Genomic DNA, 18,336 nt, shown 5'->3' with positions numbered 1-18,336 from the left:
GCAGGAGGATCGCTGTAAGTTTGACCAGCCTGGGCTACATAGTGAGTTCCAGGTCAGTCTCAACTACATAGTGAGACCCTGTCTCAAAAACAAACAAACAAAAAAATTAATTAGAACCATAATCTCTGCTAATAAAGGAAGAGCTTTGGGGAGTGGTGTGTGTGTGTGTGTGTGTGTGTGTGTGTGTGGGGTGTGTGTGTGTGTGTGGGAGTGGTGTGTGTGTGTGTGTGTGTGTTTTAAGAGCAAACATTGGAGATCTTGAAATGGGGATGTTTGTATTCCTTGCCAAACATGGACAAGGGAACCTCAGGTTTCCTTGAAGTCGTGATGGTCTTTGTTTTCCCTGTGTGGTGTTTTCCCAGGTGACCCTGTGTGGGCGTTAGGAGCAGTGATTATCCCCTGCGCTCTGCTGATGGTGCATCCAGCCCTGGGCCGGCTTGGCTCTGCGGTGCAGGTGTTTGGAAGCAGGCAGTAGTTCTCACAAGGCAGTTGCACATGGTGGAGGGGCAGCAGCCTGGGAGTTGACCCCTGCCCCTTGGGGCCTGTTCCCACAGCATCTCTCTCCTCTTGGGGACCTGACACCACTTCTCTGGCTCTGCTCCCATGTGGACACTGGCAGGAGCTACAAGGCCTCCAGGCGGGTGGCTCCCCACAGCTGGGTCTTCCCAGGGCCCCTGACAGGGGTGAGACTGTGTTGCATCAGCCACCCCGTGTGCAGGCTGCAGTGTGTGAGTGTTCATGTTAATAACCTGATAACCAAGGAAGGAGGTTTGGTGAGGAAGGATGGGGTGTTTGAGTTCTGTGTCCAGAGAACCGGATTTCTCTTCCACCCTCGCCATGCTAGGGCCGGTCTGCTGTGGCTCTTGCTGAGCCCTGTGCCTGATGGTGAGAGGCTGAGTGAGAGAAAGTGAGTTGGTCTGTTTGAGTGAAGCCAGAGGACCTGTCAGCGCCTGGCTTGCACCCTGTCCCCCAGCTACACTCTTGTGTTTTGCAGAAGTGGGAGCAGATAGAGAGCAACTCCAAGCTGAGGCATGTGGGCAGCAGCCTCTGCCTGGACAGCCGGACGGCCAAGAGCGGGGGCCTGAGTGTGGAGGTTTGCGGCCCAGCCCTCTCGCAGCAGTGGAAGTTCTCGCTCAATCTGCAGCAGTAGCAGCCCAGCCCAGAGCCCACGCCTACAGCCGAACCACTGGCCAAGCTGGTAATCACATTATCGATTATGTTTCTTAAACTTTCCGCGAAACTATATACCTCAGTATTCCATCATGGTCTGAAGCCGGAGAGCTCCAGCGAGGCGCAGCTGTGCTGACAGACTCAACGGCGGCCAGGAGTCCGCCCCTCTGCTGGGGCCCAGCTGGCCCCTCCTGTGGCCGCCCTCCTCCTTCTCCTCTTGCTCAGTAGCCAGGAGCCACCTGGCTGAGGCACACAGTGGAGGAGCAGCTCTGTGTGTGTGATGGCAGAGGGAGGAGAACTCTTACAACGACCATTTTGATCCCATCAGAATCACATGTGGGTCCCACGGTTACGGCTCACATCATTGCAGGTTCCCTGTCACCCCTTCTTGAGCCTCCAGGCCCAGCGCCCTTCTCCCACTGATGTGCTTGCTGTATTTGAACGTGACTTTTCTATGGTGGGACACTAAATATAAATACATATACAGAGAGGATGTACGGTCAGTTCCCCAGGTCTCTAGGTCGATTCTCACAGGCTCCTCACAGCACAGCGCATGGCAGGGTGGAGGGGCCACTTCTCCTTGGTCCCCAGGAGCCTCATAGCCAGGAGGTGCCACTGTGGCCAGCGGGGGCTTCCCAGCACCCCATCCCCAGCCCATGGGCATCTCTGTGTGGCCTCCACGTGGGAATCGCTGCTGTGTGTTGGAAAATCCACTTTTGTGTCTTGGTATCCATAAACCCACATAGGTTATTTACTTTGGCAAGTGTTGCTTTGGTTTTTGGGTTTTTTTTTAATTAATTTTTTTTTCCTTTAGGGGAGAAAAACCCCATCCCCACAGCTCCTAATGTGAGTTGGCAGTATTCCCCCTGGCCTATGACAGGGCAGACTAGTGACCCTAGATAGTTGTCACATGCTAACACTGGGCTTCATGGGAGAGTGAGACCTTACATACTAGGCCTTCAGAACTGATGCCTGCAGCTGTAGCATGCTGGCCATGAATGCCCGACCTGCAGGCGGCCTGGCTCCTAGCCTGCATGGTTGGTGTCCTGTTGCCCGGCACCCCTGCACGTGGCTGCTTGGGGACTTTGGGTAGAGTTGGGAGGAGTCAGAGCCACACAGGCCCATGCCCATACAGTGAGGACTTGGGCATGAGACAGCAGCCTGCATCCTGTGTGAACCATGGGTAGAGAGGGCCTGGCTCCGGCCTGGGCACCAGCCTCATGGACAGCAGTGTCCCCACAGAACTCCCTTGACTTTTTGGTGTCCCTGTCATGGCACAGCCCCAGCCCCACTGCTCCCATGGTCCCTGCCCTGCCACCTCCCTCACATGCAGATTTCCAGGCTCAGGCTGGTTGGGCTCAAGGTGCCTTTGAGGGCTGTGGAGGCTGTGGAGGTACAGGTTGCCAGGAGTCGCTGATCTACGCTCTCCTTCCTGGTCTCCCCCCACTGCCAGTCCACATGTGAACAGCTGACCATGGCCCTAGTGGAGGCCTGGCCAGGTGGCTGCCCTGTGTCTCACTTGCTACCCTGCCGAGCAGCCTGATGCATCTTAGAGACAGGTGACCACATGCCAGGTTAACACCACGTACTGCCGTCTTCCAGGGTGGCTCCAAGGGTGATCACTCTTGGGTGCAGGTGGAGCCTCAGGGCCATGGAGCAGGGGAGGGTGGAGTCTGCGGCTCACCCTAGCACTTGGGCTCTGGTCTCACCCCGTCACCTTTGAGCTGCTTTGTCAGACAAAACCCACGGGAGGCAGATGGCGTTGGTTCCTGAAGGAGCATGTCGAGGGCACCTGGGCCTGTAGCTCTCACCTGTGCACCTGCTGTGTTGTCCGGCCACTTGGGGGTACTGTGTGGGTGGCTTACAGCCGAGGCCTCTGGGCCGGTCCTCAAGGTGGGCCCCGTTTACAGGACACAGCGTGCCAAAGTGACTTACTGTGCTCATGTTATTTTTGTAGTCCTCGGGACTGTCCCACCCTCCCACTCCTGTTTTTAAAACAAACTTCCCAAGAGCTGTCCGAGCACACAGGCAGAGATGTCGTCTTCTCTGTGGTCCTTGTGTCTCCTTAAAAGCTGAAATGATGGTATCTGTGGGTGTGTTTTGCAAATTTAAAATATAGTTTGGTAATTTTTTTCCAGTTGATTTTTAAAAAGAACTGCTGTACAGAGCTTGTACTTTGTCCATTTTATAGATGGAAACCATCCTTGAAATTGTTTAACTTAAATAAAGAAAAGATGCTTTATAGATAGTGCTGTCTGGTTGTAGCTGCAGTCACTGGGTCTTTCTATGGTGAGAGGCTGGGTCTGAGTGCAGGGGTCACAGCCTATCCTCTGGGGCCTGCGCAGTTACTGTTTCTCCTCATGTTGTAAAGATGTATTCGCCTGTTACCGCCAGCACATCTGTTGTTTGTCTCTATCTGTAATGATCCTTACTGTCTATGAAGTGGCCATGATGTTCTGGGAACCCAGCCAAGCCCTTGGATGCATTCACATTTTACAGCTGCTGGGGAAGCTGGTGACAGGAGTGGCACCTGCATAGGTCACACAGTTCTACAGCCACCTGCGTTAGGCCTGAGACACTGAGGAGCCAGTATGTTTGCATGTTGGTGTTGGGGACACACCTGTCACTCACCAGGTATCTGGGGCTTGCCGGCTCCCCCAGGGTGAGCTGAGGCTCACAAGCAGCTCCAGTGTGGATGTGCTGAGACGCAGCCCTGGCCAGTTGGTCCGCAGTCTGGGTGGAGATGAGGCCTCGCAGGGTGGGAAGGAGCTGTATTCAGGGCTAGGAAGAGCAGATTAGTGCCTAGCACACTGTGCCACATGGGCAAATGGAAAGCACGAGGGGTAGGGTGTGACAGGAGGTCTCCCTGTGATGCTTGCTGACACTGGCCAGTCCTGTACAAGCCTACCTCCAACCCTCACAGACTACAAAGATGGGACTCCCATTTCATTGCTGGGGAAACTGGGCTCTGGTGAGCTGAGCCGATTGCCCAGTTCACTCACAAACATCGAGGCTGCCCCAATCCTACTATCCCCGTCCTGGTGCCTGGGAGGGCCACTGCAGTGCTGTGGGGGACAAGTGACAGGAAGGAAGCAGGCCCTGGAGTGGTGAGGACAGGGCCTTGCCACTAACACATGGAGGGGAGGAGGGGCCGGAGGATGCCACACGGCAGGCGAGGCTTCCACTGTGGGTCCTGCCATTCATGCCCCGCCTTGCCTTAGGACAGGGACCGAGCCTGCCTGTGACAGGGCCTTCTGCTACCTCGTCGGTGCCACTGTCTCAAGTGGAGTGAGAAGAGCAGATCTCTACCTGGGCCACCCAGACCGCTGCCACCCAGAGCCTCCCAGGCTTTCCCCTAAAGACCCACGGGACAGCTGTGGGCTCTCCCAGGGGAGAGAATGGACCTGGGACCTGGACAGGGTACTGCTGAAGCGCTGAGTCCCCCGTGAGCACAGGAAGGTGCAGTGAGGGGCAGGGTGGGAGGAGCCCGTCCTTGCGGCTTGCCTTGCACTCTTTGCTCCTGGACTGGATTGTGAGGTGGGGTGGGAACCGGCCAGGTGTGAAGACTGGTCACTGCAGAGACAGGAGCTGATCCCAGCGGGCAGAGTCAGCCGGAGCCGGTGCCAGATAGGCCAGGCTGCCCCGCTGCAGCGGAGGAAGGTCACTAGGGAGATGCAAGCTAGAGGCTGAAGACAGACTCAGGGGGAACCCGTGCTGCAGCAGGTGAGCTGGGTGGGACCTGAGAGGGTCCTGGTGGATGGGCAGCCCCTCCCTTCTCACTGCCACCCCAAGTGGGGTTTGGTGGCTGTTGTCATTCTGGTGTCCCATGCTCAAGGAGCCAACAGCTGAGCAAGAGTGGAGGTGGGCTCTGGCCAGGGCTTCACGGGCCTGGACAGTGATGGCCACCCCAGCCACCGTCCAGTCTGTGTCCACAGTGGCACATTTGTCACCTGACTGTGGAACACAGTCATCCAGAACTGTATTCCAAGTGTGCTCAGAGCATGCCCACTCGGCGCTTCTGCCTTCATTTGTTGGATGACAGCTTTGCCTGTGTCACTGTGGTTAGCACAGCCATCTGAGCCCACTTCTGGGACTTAGGTTATTGCCCTCTGCATCACTCTTACATTATTCAGAGCTTGGGAGTTAAAAGGTGCAACACCCGAAGTCCACACCCAGTCTTACAGCTGAGCCTTGCTGGGCTCACATAGCCCCCCAACGCCCGCCCGCCCAGCGTTCCTCCAATATCAGCCCTGCAGAACCCTGGCTCAGGTGCTGGGTGGGGCCTAGGGTCCTTGTTTCTGGGGCTCCCAGGGATACTGCTGTTGCTGCTGCAGGTCTGAGCTGTTCTTGTAAAGGCCAGGGGCTTAACTCCCTGTGCTGGATGAACACCTGTGTGAAGCACCAAGGTCCCCACCCCTCTTGGTGTCTGGTCAGCGCTGACTTCATGTGGGACCGGAGCAGCAGCAGGTGTGATGCCCAGACCAGAGTGGCTTGCCTGTGCGCTGTGGTCTAGGGCCATGGGCCATTTGACCATCGTGTCCTGGGCTGTTTCTCTTCTGGTAAGTGGGTAGGTGGTGGTCACAAGGTTAGAGAACAGAGCGTCCTGTCCTGGGGGCTGCTGTCTCCTTGGGAGGCGGTTTTGCAGAGAGGCATGTCCCCTGCTGTCCCTTGTATTGCTAAGTGCACGGCCTCCATTCCTGCCCTTGGTACTCCACTTGGTGAAGAAGAGGGACCTTTCTAGTGGTACCACATCCTTCCCCTGCCAGGGACGGTGGGTCTCCTGCTGAGACTGCCCTGAGAGAGGGCCTTAGGTCTGGGCTGGCAGAGCATGAAGGCTCTTCTTTGTCAGAAGCCTCTTCAAATGGCAGTTTGGGGAAAGAGCTGGTCAAGCTGTACTGTGGGTCTCTATTCCTGGCCTGAATTTCATTAGTCACTTCTCTCTCTGAAGACTCAGACATTTTCATCCCAAACCTGCTTCTTTTATTGTAGCCAGATGCGCCCAGCAGGCAGAAAATGCAGTTGGGAGGAACGTCCCGATGCTGTGGAGTGCCGTGGAACAGGTGTCTGTGGGTCACACTGAAGTGAGGACAGGGTGGCAAGGTTCGTGGACAGACTGCATTTTGACAGCCTTGGGCCCATGCCAACTGCCACCCAGAGGTGTTGCTGGGTGATTCAGAGAATTTGAAAAGCCTCCTCTTACGCTGTCCCCCACCCCACTGTCCCAGCACGCCCCTCCTCTGGGCCATTAGTCACCTGTGCCTGGATGGATGCTAAAAGGTGTCACCCAGACGAACAACCACAGCACTCTTTAGCTTGACTCCTCCTGAGCTGTCCTTATAACCATGTGATAGTTCAAAGATAGCACAGTGCACAGGGACCTGTGGCTCCCAACTGGCCTGAGGTCTTTCTGCTATGTTCCTTGTCTTCAAGAACAGAAATAATCCCACTCCCCACAAGCTCACAAATGACCCTCCTAAGGTACTTGGCACAAGGCACTTTCTTGGAAGATTCCCAGGACCCATCAGTTAAACCAGGCACATGGCGGTGCCCAGGACAGATTGGAAAGGAGGTTCAGTGACTAGGGGACTCCCAGAAGAGGGCAGCAGTGAGCAGCTCCAACTGTAGAGAAGCACGGGGCTACCCAGGAGAATGTTGAGGACAGACTCCAGCGCGTTGGCTTCCTCTGCTGGGGACCTGGATTTGCTCCTTGTCCCAGAGGCACCCGAGTCCAAGTAGGGGTTTACAACTGGGTGGGGGAAAACACATTGCCTCTGCTAACCTACAGGGCCTGTGCTGGCTTCTTCAACGCATGTGTGTGGGGAGGCTGTTCCAATGTGCCATTGTGGGAAAGGCCAGGAGAGAGGCCACTTTAAAAAGCCAGCTCTGGAGGGGGAGGTTGACGCAGCACTACTCAGAGGTGGTGGTCTGACAGGTGTGGATGTGCCTGAGCTGTCCCTCTTCTGTTGAGTGACCAGGCGACACCCCTGGGCGTTTGGTTGCACAAATGCTCTTACTGTGGACCTGAGGCTCCCATGCTGTACTCTTCTGCCCTCTGCTGGACATTCTGGGGGCAGCTTCGTCTCCTTGAAGGGGACTGAGTCCAAGAAGATGAGCAAGGGCAGTTTATGACACCGTGAGCGACTGGCAGTCAGTGGAGCAGTACAAGCATCTCATGTTTGGGAAATGACTGGCTCGAGGTAAGACTGGATTGTTACGTATTTTTTTATTCTAACACTGTAGAGATGAAAGACACCTACACTGTCCTGTCTCCCGCCCTGCAGTCCCCACGCCAGGGAAGCTGTCCTAGGTGCTTGAATGCTCCTCTCGGTTGTCTCCACGAACACACTCACTCTCGCAGGCCCGGCCTCGGTCCAGGGTTGGGGTCCCCTCCGCCAGGTCTCTAGTCATTCTGCCTCGCTGGATAGGATGTGGACTAAAGGGCTGCTGCTAGGGCTGGGCTGCTGGTGACCCAAGGACAGGTCTCACTCGTCTCTGCTGGTGCCCAGGATGGGACAAGGGCAGGAAGGACTGAGGGGGTGCAAAGGCATAGCACAGACAGCCTGGGTCATTCGCCTCCGGCCTCCTGGGTCCAGGCACGGTCCTCTAAGCAGCAGCCTTGGTGGGGGTGCAGATAGGTCCTCTCGCCCTGGAGTTTCTGGGCAGACTCCGCTTCCTCCCAAAGGAGGAAACAATCCTACATGTTTTCAGATTCGCACCCACACGGTCTGAGGTCCAAGCAGAATTCCCTGATTCCTGTAAGATACTCTGCCTCCTCTGCCCCCAGCAGGATGTGGTCTGGTCGGTACCCAAGTGTGATTCTTACTATTACTGCCCTGGCCAAAAAGAAAGTTTGTCTCTCCATGGCTCAGCAGTCCTTGCTTACCCACCACCTTGGGGCTTAGTATCCCCTCAGAAAAGCTCAGAAATGGCTTTTTTTTCAAATTGTTTATTGGTGCATGTTAGGTGTACACTGTGATCACATTCATCATTGGGAATCTGTACCTGTTCATGATGTATCCTAGTTGAGGAAAGGCTTTTTAAATGACTTTGATCTGCTTGCCCTGTGCTGTCCTCTTCAGACAAGAACACAGCTTGATTTTGAGGATCCCTGGGGGCCCCTGCTGTGGCCTGGGTACCTGTATCCTCCACGGACTTGTTTGCTAAAGATGAATCCCCATTGTGAGACATTGAGAAGAAAAATTTAATACAGTATAGTGTTTAGAGCCGGAGCCTTGGGGAGGTGGTTGGGGTTGGGTGGAGTCCCAGTGATGAGAGCAACTAGAAGGCACACACACAGATACGCATGCTGTCTCTTTCTCTGTGACACCCTGAACTGCCTCAGGGCACAGCCAGCAAGACTGTTGCCAGATGAGGCCCTGACCTCGGACCTCCAGTACTAGGAGCCAGAACCTCTTTTCTTTATAAAGGTGCTTAGCCTCAGGGATGTTATTCTAGTGACCAAGGGCGGACTAATACAGCACCCAGAAGCCCACACTGCTGGGAGGTAGGATCAGAATTCAGTAAATACAGTGTCCATAAACTAGACCAGTCATGCTGTTTATAGATTGTCTCTTATCTGCTCCTTGTCAGAGTCTGTCCTCTCTCTGCCTTCAGGAAGTCTTTCATACAAAAGCCCATTCCCACCCTGCTGCTGTGGAGGGGACAGTTCCTGAGGCTTGAGGACCTGAAGTCAGGTGACAGCTGCTATGGTATCCACAGAGGGGCAGGTGAGGACCAGACCAGTGCTGCACCCTAGGGAGGGCCAAGGGACCCTGATGTTCCTGGGCCACCAAGGCACTGGGGCAAGGGGGTGGCGTGTAGACCTCTGCAGAGAGTAGCCAGAGGCAGAGACATAGAAGGTGGGATCGAGAGAAACTCGCTTTATTAAAAAGCATTATATCCGGGATAAATTTAAAAGTAAACTCTGTACTTCCTGAAAGATCTGGAGAGCGAAAGTTTGTAATCACCGAGAATTTATGGTGTATTTGAAAATTACCTTAGGCTTATAGAAAAACTTAAAGCATCGACATCATGTGTTATGAAAAATAGTTTATATCCTATTAACTTGAAAGGCTTTTGAAATGCTTCTCAAAATCTTTTTGTTTTCCTGTAAAGAAGTATACAAAACAGGGGACAGCCAAGCAGCTGGGGCTTCTCTGGCTTCTGACACCATATCATCCCGGCTCCAGAATCTGGGAAGTAGGAGGGTGGTGCAGGGCAGCTGTGGGCAGCAGTCAAGGGAGCATCAGGCAGCAGAAAAAGCCTCAGAGCAGAGGGAGCCAGCAGGGCAGGGACCAGAGGCAGGGCTGACACCTCCAGCACCAGCCTATGTCTGGCCCCAGGGCCCTGGGTGGCTTCCGTGACCTCCACCATTGCTCCTGGGCTGCAGGCCCTGGTGCTCTGGTGAGTAGGCTTTCTCATGCCTTCCCGTCCCACGGAGGAACACTGCAGGCCAGGATGATATATCTGCCTCCATTTCAATAGCTTTATGGAAGAAATAACCACAAGGTACCTGAATTAAATTGTAATTTGTATATGGGGGGAGGGCACACTTCAGTGTAGAACCCAGAATTTAACTTATGGCATACAAACTTGTAAAAACTTAGTGTAAAACCCACCATTACAGAAGGGGATGGCATCACCCGAGGGCTGGCTACCTGTGCAGTTTCCTGATGGGATTACCCACCCTCCAGTTGCTTAACTAAAAACTGGGAGGAAACTGAGGAAAAGATAATGAAGTATTGGTGAAAATGGAAATCTCCTTCTGGAGTCACTGACCACTGTTTCCTCATCATCACCAATGGCCGCTCCTCTAGAGAATGGAGCTCCCTCACCTCAGAGGAGGGGCCGGATGGGTCTTTTATGGACCCAGAGGCCATCTAGCGCTTGGCAGTCTCCTTCCTAGGGTCAGGCCCAACCCAGTGCGTCGCCCAAGTGCATAGCCTGCAGTCGTGGCCACCTCGCCCCAGCCCTTGATGCTGGATACTGCTCCCCTCAGGTTTGGCCTGGAAGCCCCTCAGACCTGCCTGCATCCAAGAGACCAGGAAAGACAGAGGCAAGTAGCCAGTCCCCTTGGGTCAGACCTCACCCACTTTGTCACCTCAGTCTTTCCATCAGCACCCCTTCATGTGGTTTCTGTGAGGGCCCTATTCTTGCCTTCCTGGACCCCTTAACTGGCCCCTATCTTGTCACAGGATGAACCAGGCCTGCACAGGAGGCCAGACTGCTGGGACCCACAGCACCTGGACCGCAGCAAGTGGATGCTGTGCTGTGGGTGAGGAACTCAAAAGCAACTATGTTGAGAGGGGTTGAGTGACGAAAACACCCTCCACCACAATCCTGTGACCCAGAGCTGGGGCTCACACTTTACAGTGCCTGTGGTGGTTCTGGGTACACCTCCCACCCAGTGAGACAGGACACCCCCTGCCCTACTCATGCCATGTCCCTCCTCACCCGACTGCAAGCCCTCAAGGGCAATGGAGATGAGGTTTCTAAAGAGAGCCAGTGTAGCTGGGTGTGGTGGTGCATGCCCATGATCCCAGCACTCAGGAGGCTGAGGCAGGCAGATCCTTGTGAGTCGAAGACCAGGGTAAACTAAACAGCAAGACCTTGTCTCAAAATACAAAACAAAATAAAATAGAGCAAATCTAGGGGGAAAAGTGATTAGAGAGCTGAAGTCTCACTGCCTAATTACTAAATGTTGACCATTCTGTATATATTCAGAAGTGGAAAGTGAGACACAGAAGGATGGACAGGGCAGGACAGACCACCCCCAGGAAAGGCCTCTGGGCGGGGGCTACAAGACACCCCTTGCCCCACTCACTCCAAATATTGCTCACAGCAGGTGAGGCTCCCTCCATTTCTATTTTCATCTCCAAATCCATATACAATGAGCAAATTTCCAAATACCTATAGATTAAAAAAAAAAGTAAAGTTTTACCTGTTGGGAAGTAGCCAGTGAAGATGAGATTGTACAGCCAAACACTTTGGAGCAGTCTCCTGTTTACAGTGAGTCAGTGACATGGTAATTAAGACTGGGTTTGCCAAGTGTCACTCGCAGGAGACCACTAGGTATGAGCAAGGGACTTACTATTATAAAGTAAGTCACCTGCTTACTTTCTTGTATTTAGAGCTGGGCATCATGGTCCTGCGCTAGTGTCTAACTCAGAAGGTGGATCTAGTCCCAGAAAATGGGCTCCAGGGTGGCTGGTCCTCCTCCTTTCTCCAGCCTTGTCCTTAGCTTCTTCCCACCTCAGTAACAGCAGTGGCATCTCTGGGCAGAGGTCTTTCCACAGCGGGCAGCGGGGTACTTTCCAGGTAACTTTACCAGGCTTCTTTGGTTCTCTAACCACACCAGGCCCAGCTTGCTAAGCTGAGATGGGAGGAGCCCACACAGGGGGTAGAGTTCCAACCTGGAGCTGGTGCACGGGTTGAGGCACCCAGAGGCTGTGTGGCACTGAGCAGAGGGTTGCTTGGCCCGGACCTCCGGTCACTGCTGGACTCCTTAGTGCCACAAGGTGCAGCTGGGGGCTCACCCCTGTCCTAAATTTATCTGAGCCAGAAAGACACACCCTCCTGTGGAGAACTAGAAAAGCACCCAAAGGACCTGGAACTCTCAATGACTGACTATAGTTTGGTTCCTTCCTATGAGGCTGTGGAAAGGTGCATTATGCAGGCACTGAGGTACACTGTGCAAAAAAGTGACTGCCGTGGGTGGACGCAGGCTCATGCAGGCAAACTGGGTGCCACAGGCCTCCCCCTGCTCACAGGAAGAGAGCACGGCCCGCTGAGGCCCTCTGAGCTACACAGCGCACCCTGACCATCAGCCTTTCGGACACTGCTCTGACCAGTGGACTTGACATGTAAGTGGGGGTGAGCCCGACACACAGGGTCCTGCGTTAGGCCCTGTCCTACGGCCTCAGTATTCTGCCTCCTGCACACTCTAAAGTTAATACAACTTTGGTGGCCAGGCCTTACCTGATTCACTCAGACTTTCCCACAACTCACCTGGGTTTTGAAAGATGGGTCACGGACCACTAGAAGATGCTGTTCAAAAGAGGCTCTGTGAGGAGCAAGTGTGTGGGGAGCGTGGAACCGGTAAGGAAAACGTGTCAACTGGAATTCACCTAAATCCCCCCGAATCCCACACACCACTGCAGTTTCCCTGGAGGAGCCTAGAAGCTTTCGTTTTTGTCTGGCGTGAGGGCCAGGAATCTCACAGTTCTTTCTTTTCTAGACCTCATAGCAGAATGAGTCTGGCACAGTGATGGGCCCACGCAGAGAGGAGTCACTGGCCACAGGGTACAGAGGTGCTGGCTTGTCTCACAGAGTCACTTATACAGCTATATGGTCTTGGTCCCAAAGGTCTCCCAAAGCCCCTTTGCTAAAGACTTGCTGCCCAGTTCACAGCACAACAGGCAGGCAGTGGGTCCCCGTGAGGAGTTGGGTTACTGAGTATGTCCCCTTACAGGGGACACGGGGACATGCCCACCCTCTTCTGCTTTCCAGCCACCACGAATGTTCTGCCTCACCACAGCCCAAAGCAAAGGGTCAAGCAACCAGGGGTCAGAACTTGAGACCATGAGCTGTGATAAACTTTTCTTTCTCTTCAGTTGATTGTGTCAGGTGTTCTGTCCCAGCAACAGAAAGCTGACTCACCAAGACCTTTCCTGGTCACCAGAGATGGCCAGTGTCCACCTCAGGGCCAGGAGATACTGGGGCGGCTTGATAGCAGGTCCTAAGTTAGGTCCCGAGGGTTGTCCAAGTCAGTATCACACACCATTTTGTCCTAGAAGGAAAAAGAAACTTTTCCCCTGCACACACCTCACGATGATAGGAGTCCTCTCAGCTTCCCCTCATCAACAGGGAATAGGGCCACAGAGCCGGAGGTGGCACTACTCTCTGTGACTCATCCCCAGCTGCCCGGGAGTGCAATGCCCCTCCTGCCAACTTGAAGACACACAACACACGGAGGACAGCTGACAGTGTGGGGTAAGGCAGGCCTGGAGGTTCCTCAGCTGATGGGTACCTAAATGCCTACTGTCCCCTCATGCAGGGGCATGCTTGCCTACCCCCACGGGCACCTGACAGGGTGGTACCAGCCCTGTATGTACATATCTCGGATAAAGTGTAACTTAGGAATTAGACACAGTAAAGGGTAAATAACGAAACAGGATGATTGTAACTATACTATAATAAAAGCTGTTTAAAACTTAGGATTTATTTCTGGAATTTTCTATGCATTAATTTTGGATTGCAGCTGATCTCAGATAACTGGGACTAAGTATGAGGCTGTAGCCAAAATGACCACCATTACTAACTGTGTTGCTCTGAGTCACCACTTAGCTGGACTCATCTCATACCCTGCCCAGGGGTCCACAGTACCCAGAACATAGGCTCACCCACCAGACTGTCCAGAACCGCAGCTTGTTTTTGTCCCTGGCCTTTCAAATAAATCTATATACTAACAAAGAATCGACATCTAAATAGACTTTTATTTTTATTTTACTTATTTGGACAGAACAGAAAAATTTTCAGCTTTAGTCTCCCTAAGTATTGGAAACACATGAACTCAGAAATAGTGGACCTTGTAGAAAAGCATCACAAATTAAAAATATATTTCTCCATGTGGTAAAAGTGCTTTCAATCCAATTAAAGGGCACGGCAAGGGTGTTCTGAAACACAATCTAAAATTTGGCCTACGATCCGTGGCATCGAGTTCAAACCACAGGGTTGGGGCAGTCACCATGACCAGGGTGGGGAGTGATGTGGGCTGGGAGCATGCTGCCAGCAGCCCCCGGGGAGCCGCGCGTGGACGAGGAGGAACGTCCCAAGCCTGAGTAGAAGAGATTCTGCGTTGTAGAAACGAGGTGGTTACGTAAACAGGGTCAGAGGGGATCAGATCACTCAAGAAGCCCCTTGCTCTTGCAGTGAGATAGTCAGGCCCCTCAGCCACCTGCAGGGGTGCTGGGAAGAGCTCAGGTCTTGGGAGATCCCCTCACCCACCCTGGGGTCAAATCACACCCAACCCAGGAAGGACCACAGCCCCAAGCTGGGGCTCTCCAAGGCCAGCTGCACTCTCAGAGCAGCAGATGCTGCGGGGGTCACTGCATGGACGGGACTATTAGCAGAGGGTCCTCCAGAGAGAGCCGTATGTTTCAGCAATGCTACATAGTTTTCAAAACAAGCAACTCTGCCAACAATGACATCTGTGATGAAGATCATGGCCTGCAACCTGGTGTCCTGGGAGCCAGCAGCCCGTATTTTCTGCCACAGGCACAGACACCAACTGTGGTCATGCAAGGGACAGTGAGGGGTGCAGGCAGGAAAGGGGTCACCTCCCCGTTACAGTAGACCTTAAGCGACAGTAAGAAAATAACCTGAAGATATATTTAAAAATAAAAAAACACCATCAGCCTTTGCTGCAATCCCAGCTCTTACCACCACCCCCGCCACCCTCACAGAGGACAGGAGTGGACGCTTGCCATCCCATCTCTGTGTTTTAATGGCACCGGTTGTGTTTCTTCCGAGATACTGCTAAGCTGCTGGCAGGAGGCAAGTGCTGAAAAACTCCCTCCTCCCCCACACGCCTGCACCGTTCCTGTGTGTCCCCAGCTCTGTGCACTCCCGAGTGACCTTGGATGTGTCAGCCCCTGCCAGGCAGGTGATCTCAGCATGCCAGGCTTGTCCTGTCGCTGATGCCTTCTGAGGCCATAGCCTTCCTTCGGGTCACCTGCACACTGCTCCACAGGCTTTGTGGGTGTCTGAAGACGGACAGGGCACTTGCGAAGGACACGCTCCTCACACGGGGTCTCTGGTGGCAGGCGACAGTGACGGTGGGCTCCCTCCTCCTCCTCCTGCCACACCTGGGCCGGCCTGGCCTCAGGGGGCTGGGGACACATCCTCTAGGCCCAGCAGCTCCCTGACGAGTCTCTCCCCGAACTGCGCCCGGCTGTACCTGCTCACATGGTAGGCATCCGACATCTTGTAGAGGATGTAGGCGTTATTGACAGCGATGCTGATGGCAAACCAGAACACCTGCTGCCAGGTCTTGTTGGGTTTGTGAGAGATGAAGTACCTGTGAGAAGGGTGGGGACGGTGAGCCACGGGGTGCACCTGGGGGAGCGAGGCCCGGGACGTGGCCGTCCGTGACTGTCACAGGGACTGTCACAGGCTCTCCTGGAGGTGGGAGGGATTGGGACAGGCTGGGGCTGTCACAGTGAATTCTACTAAGACAAAGACAGGAAAATGACAGCTCTCGAGAAATCAGAAGAGACCAGGGTCACCACAGAGCCGGACAGTGGTGCGAGTGTCCCAGGGTAGCTCAGAGCAGTCAGCCCTGCAGCCCCAAGCTTCCCAATCCATGGTCACTTCCCCATCGGGTGGCTCGGCCCTCCAGGTCGCTGCTCCCCAAGTGCACCCTGACTGCCCATCTGCTCCAGACCTTCCCGGAACTGTGCACTCACTGGGTTCATCCATCTCACCCACCTCACGTTCACTCATCTCTGTGCCCACTATGCAGGGTCCTCGTTCCCCACCACACCCAGCACAGGGCAGGCACCACAGCGTATCCTGAGTAAAGACCAGTTTCTCTGTGATGACCTGTGGCAACAGCCGGGCCAGGCACGGAGCCCCTGGCTGATGTCCCCAGGCTCTGAGCTCCCTCTGCAGACAGGTGAAGATGCGCAGAGAGGACCAGGCCTGCGCTTCTCCCTCCGCACCGGGAAAAGGGTGGGAGATGTGGGTACCCCTCAAAGGGCCGGCAGACACGCAGGCTTGACTACAGCCATCTCCTGGGTTCTAGGCACACTGTGGGGACACTCCGGGCAGCACGCCACATGCACTGAGTGTGTCCTGCGTCTACACACTGCTGATGTCCTCCGCACAGCCCACATCAGGTCTCAGGCACCTGTACTTGAATATAGGACTCACAGAAAAGGCCCTGGGTTGGTGCCTCAGGTAGCTGTGGGTATGCAGGCAGGGGGCCATGACTGCACAGAGGGGGACACGGGCTTCATAGAGGTGAGCGGTGCAGGCCGAGCTTGAGGCTCTGAGCCTCAGCTCCTACAGCTCAGTCGGAAGGAGCCAATGACTCCAATGCCCTGCTGTGATGGCACCGCCCTCATGGGAACAGCTGCGCACTTACTTGCTGTACTTGTCATCGTATCTGCAGATGTAGCTGAGGTGGGCAGCAAAGGCCTCTACGGCCAGGGGACAGGGGATCTCTCCGCTTCTCCTCTTAATGATGACACCTGCGGGAAGACAGCGCTCAGTCCTGCCTGCCTGCTCCCAAGCCACCTGCAAAGGGGACTGCAGCCCCTCACGGTGATGAGAGGGGTGAAGAGCAGTCCGCACCCAGATCTCCAGAAGGCAAGGAGAGGCAAGGGTGAGGTGAGCACCACGCAGCCACTGTGGCGGCCCAGTGCCTTGTGTCGTGGGTGTCATGGATGCGGGGCCGATGACAGACTCAAAGGCAGCTCCATGTGGCCCGGGTAGGGAGCTACCTGACCAGGCCTGGAAGGGCAGAAGGGGGACCCGGGACATTGCTATCCAGCTAAGCAGAGAAGGAAGAGGATGGAGGCCACACCCAGGTGGGGTCAGGAGGACGGGAGCCGCCTCTGCCCACTTCCCCCACAGCTGGGATCCCAGCTCTGAAGAGCAGGGGTCCCGCCTACTTACGATATCAGACTCCTGGGCCCTGCACATAGGGACGGAGGGACCCCCTTGTGCCCATGCACTGCTCACGCAGGGCTTCAGCCCCTGCCGCGTGCTTTCCCTCTGGGTGAGCACAAGCTCCACCAGGAGAGCCTGAGAGCTACAGGGACCAACTGCCCTCCTTGCTGTGCCACCCGCGCTGCTGCTGGGCAGCCCTGTCCCCGAGTTCACAGGCCACACAGCCACGTGTGTGTGATGCCTTCTCACCTTCCTGCATGTGCCAGTTTTTCATATATTCCAAGGACTTAATTCCCAGAATTATGAAAGTGGACAAGGTCAAACTAAAAAGGCCCTCAATTGAAGACCCCTCTTGGCCCTCAAGTGTCACAAAGGACAAAGTGGGACAGACCTGCATGGGCAGCTGAACTGGGACCTTTTTCCCTAGAGGCAGTGGCTCTTCATGAGGGGATCCGCACCAATGGGAAAGATGGGGCTGCACAGTGTCCCCACAGCTCTTGAGAACCTAGGATTGAGGCCATACTCTTAAGTAAAATAAATAGGACACACATCAGTAAATATCAAATAGTTTCTCTGGTGTGAAAAACAAAGTGTAAATGAGGTTCAAATGTTATAGTCAGGAGCGTGAAATAGGAAGACAGTGGCTAAAGGAGAAATGAGATGGGGAGGGGAAAGGAGAAAAAACGGAAGCAAAGTCTTTGTAAACAGGGAAGGGGGAAGGGGGCAAAGGGAGGGCAGGGGTGTGGGGAAAGAACAAGGACCAAGATACATCACGTAAAGGTACAGGATCCCGATGATGACTGTAACTGCACTGTTTGCTTTAAATGGACCCATAAACTTAAGGGGGACAAGAAGAACCGAGGTCCTCCCAGCTGGAAGTCCTGTCCCCAGCCGGGCTCAGGCTCCGAGTGTGTCCGTAGACCCCCCTGCCACCACTGTGCAAGTCTAAGCAACCGAGTGAGGACGCCGTATGGCCTGCGGACACGTCTGGCCTCAGCACAAAGGCTGAATGTCTACACCGTGAAGGCAGTCATCAACATTTGCCATTGCAAGAATGAAAATCTTTGTATTAAAACAGCCATCAAAAGTGACCTAACAAGGGCAAAAATACAGAAAGAAAATTTCCTATGGGAAGAAAATCCATTTTTGGAGTTAATGAGAAAAAGACAAATATCTCAACAGAAAAAATTTAAAGGCTGTGAAGAAACCATTCAAAATTAACCAGTACTTGGCCAGGGATTTAGTGCAGTGGCTCCACGCTGGCCTCACAAGTACAAGGTCCTGAGTTTAATCCACTGTACTGCAACATTAGCCAGTTACAATATACTCGCAAACCTTCTCCATAGTCACAGCAATTTATAGCTTAAACTTTGTAGCAGTTTCACCTGCCACATTAACAAAAAACAAAAAACCAAAACTAGCTGAGTGTGATGGTCCATGGGAGGCTGAGGCAGAAGGATTCCAATCTTTTTTTTTTTTTTTTTTTGAATCACA

The 18,336-nt window shown here is 54.1% G+C and overlaps 2 protein-coding genes across 4 annotated transcripts in view; one reads left to right on the top strand and one right to left on the bottom strand.

Annotated features, from left to right (window-relative positions):
- The window catches only part of Galnt2 (polypeptide N-acetylgalactosaminyltransferase 2), a 127,536-nt gene extending 126,087 nt beyond the window's left edge, over positions 1-1,449 (top strand). For both annotated transcript variants that reach the window (XM_010621919.2, XM_033761861.1), the window contains exon 16: positions 995-1,449. In XM_010621919.2, the coding sequence (XP_010620221.1) occupies positions 995-1,150 (156 nt within the window). In that variant the 3' untranslated portion in view covers positions 1,151-1,449. The remainder of the gene's footprint in view (positions 1-994) is intronic.
- A 6,322-nt stretch (positions 1,450-7,771) lies between these two features.
- Positions 7,772-18,336, bottom strand: part of Pgbd5 (piggyBac transposable element derived 5) — a 60,994-nt gene continuing 50,429 nt past the window's right edge. Inside the window, exons 6-7 of one of the 2 annotated variants that reach the window (XM_033761860.1) lie at positions 16,316-16,421; positions 7,772-15,247 (exon numbers count right to left, since the gene is read on the bottom strand). In XM_033761860.1, coding sequence (XP_033617751.1) covers positions 15,052-15,247; positions 16,316-16,421 — 302 coding nt within the window. In that variant the 3' untranslated portion in view covers positions 7,772-15,051. The remainder of the gene's footprint in view (positions 15,248-16,315; positions 16,422-18,336) is intronic. The other variant, XM_010621920.2, reaches the window with a different exon arrangement.

The sequence above is a fragment of the Fukomys damarensis genome, unplaced genomic scaffold, assembly GCF_012274545.1.
Source record: "Fukomys damarensis isolate Sample0158 unplaced genomic scaffold, DMR_v1.0_HiC HiC_scaffold_10, whole genome shotgun sequence".
In the NCBI taxonomy this organism is placed as follows: Eukaryota; Metazoa; Chordata; class Mammalia; order Rodentia; family Bathyergidae; genus Fukomys; species Fukomys damarensis.
The sequence above is the reverse complement of the archived record's forward strand: the minus strand, read 5'-3'. Positions and strand labels throughout refer to the sequence as shown.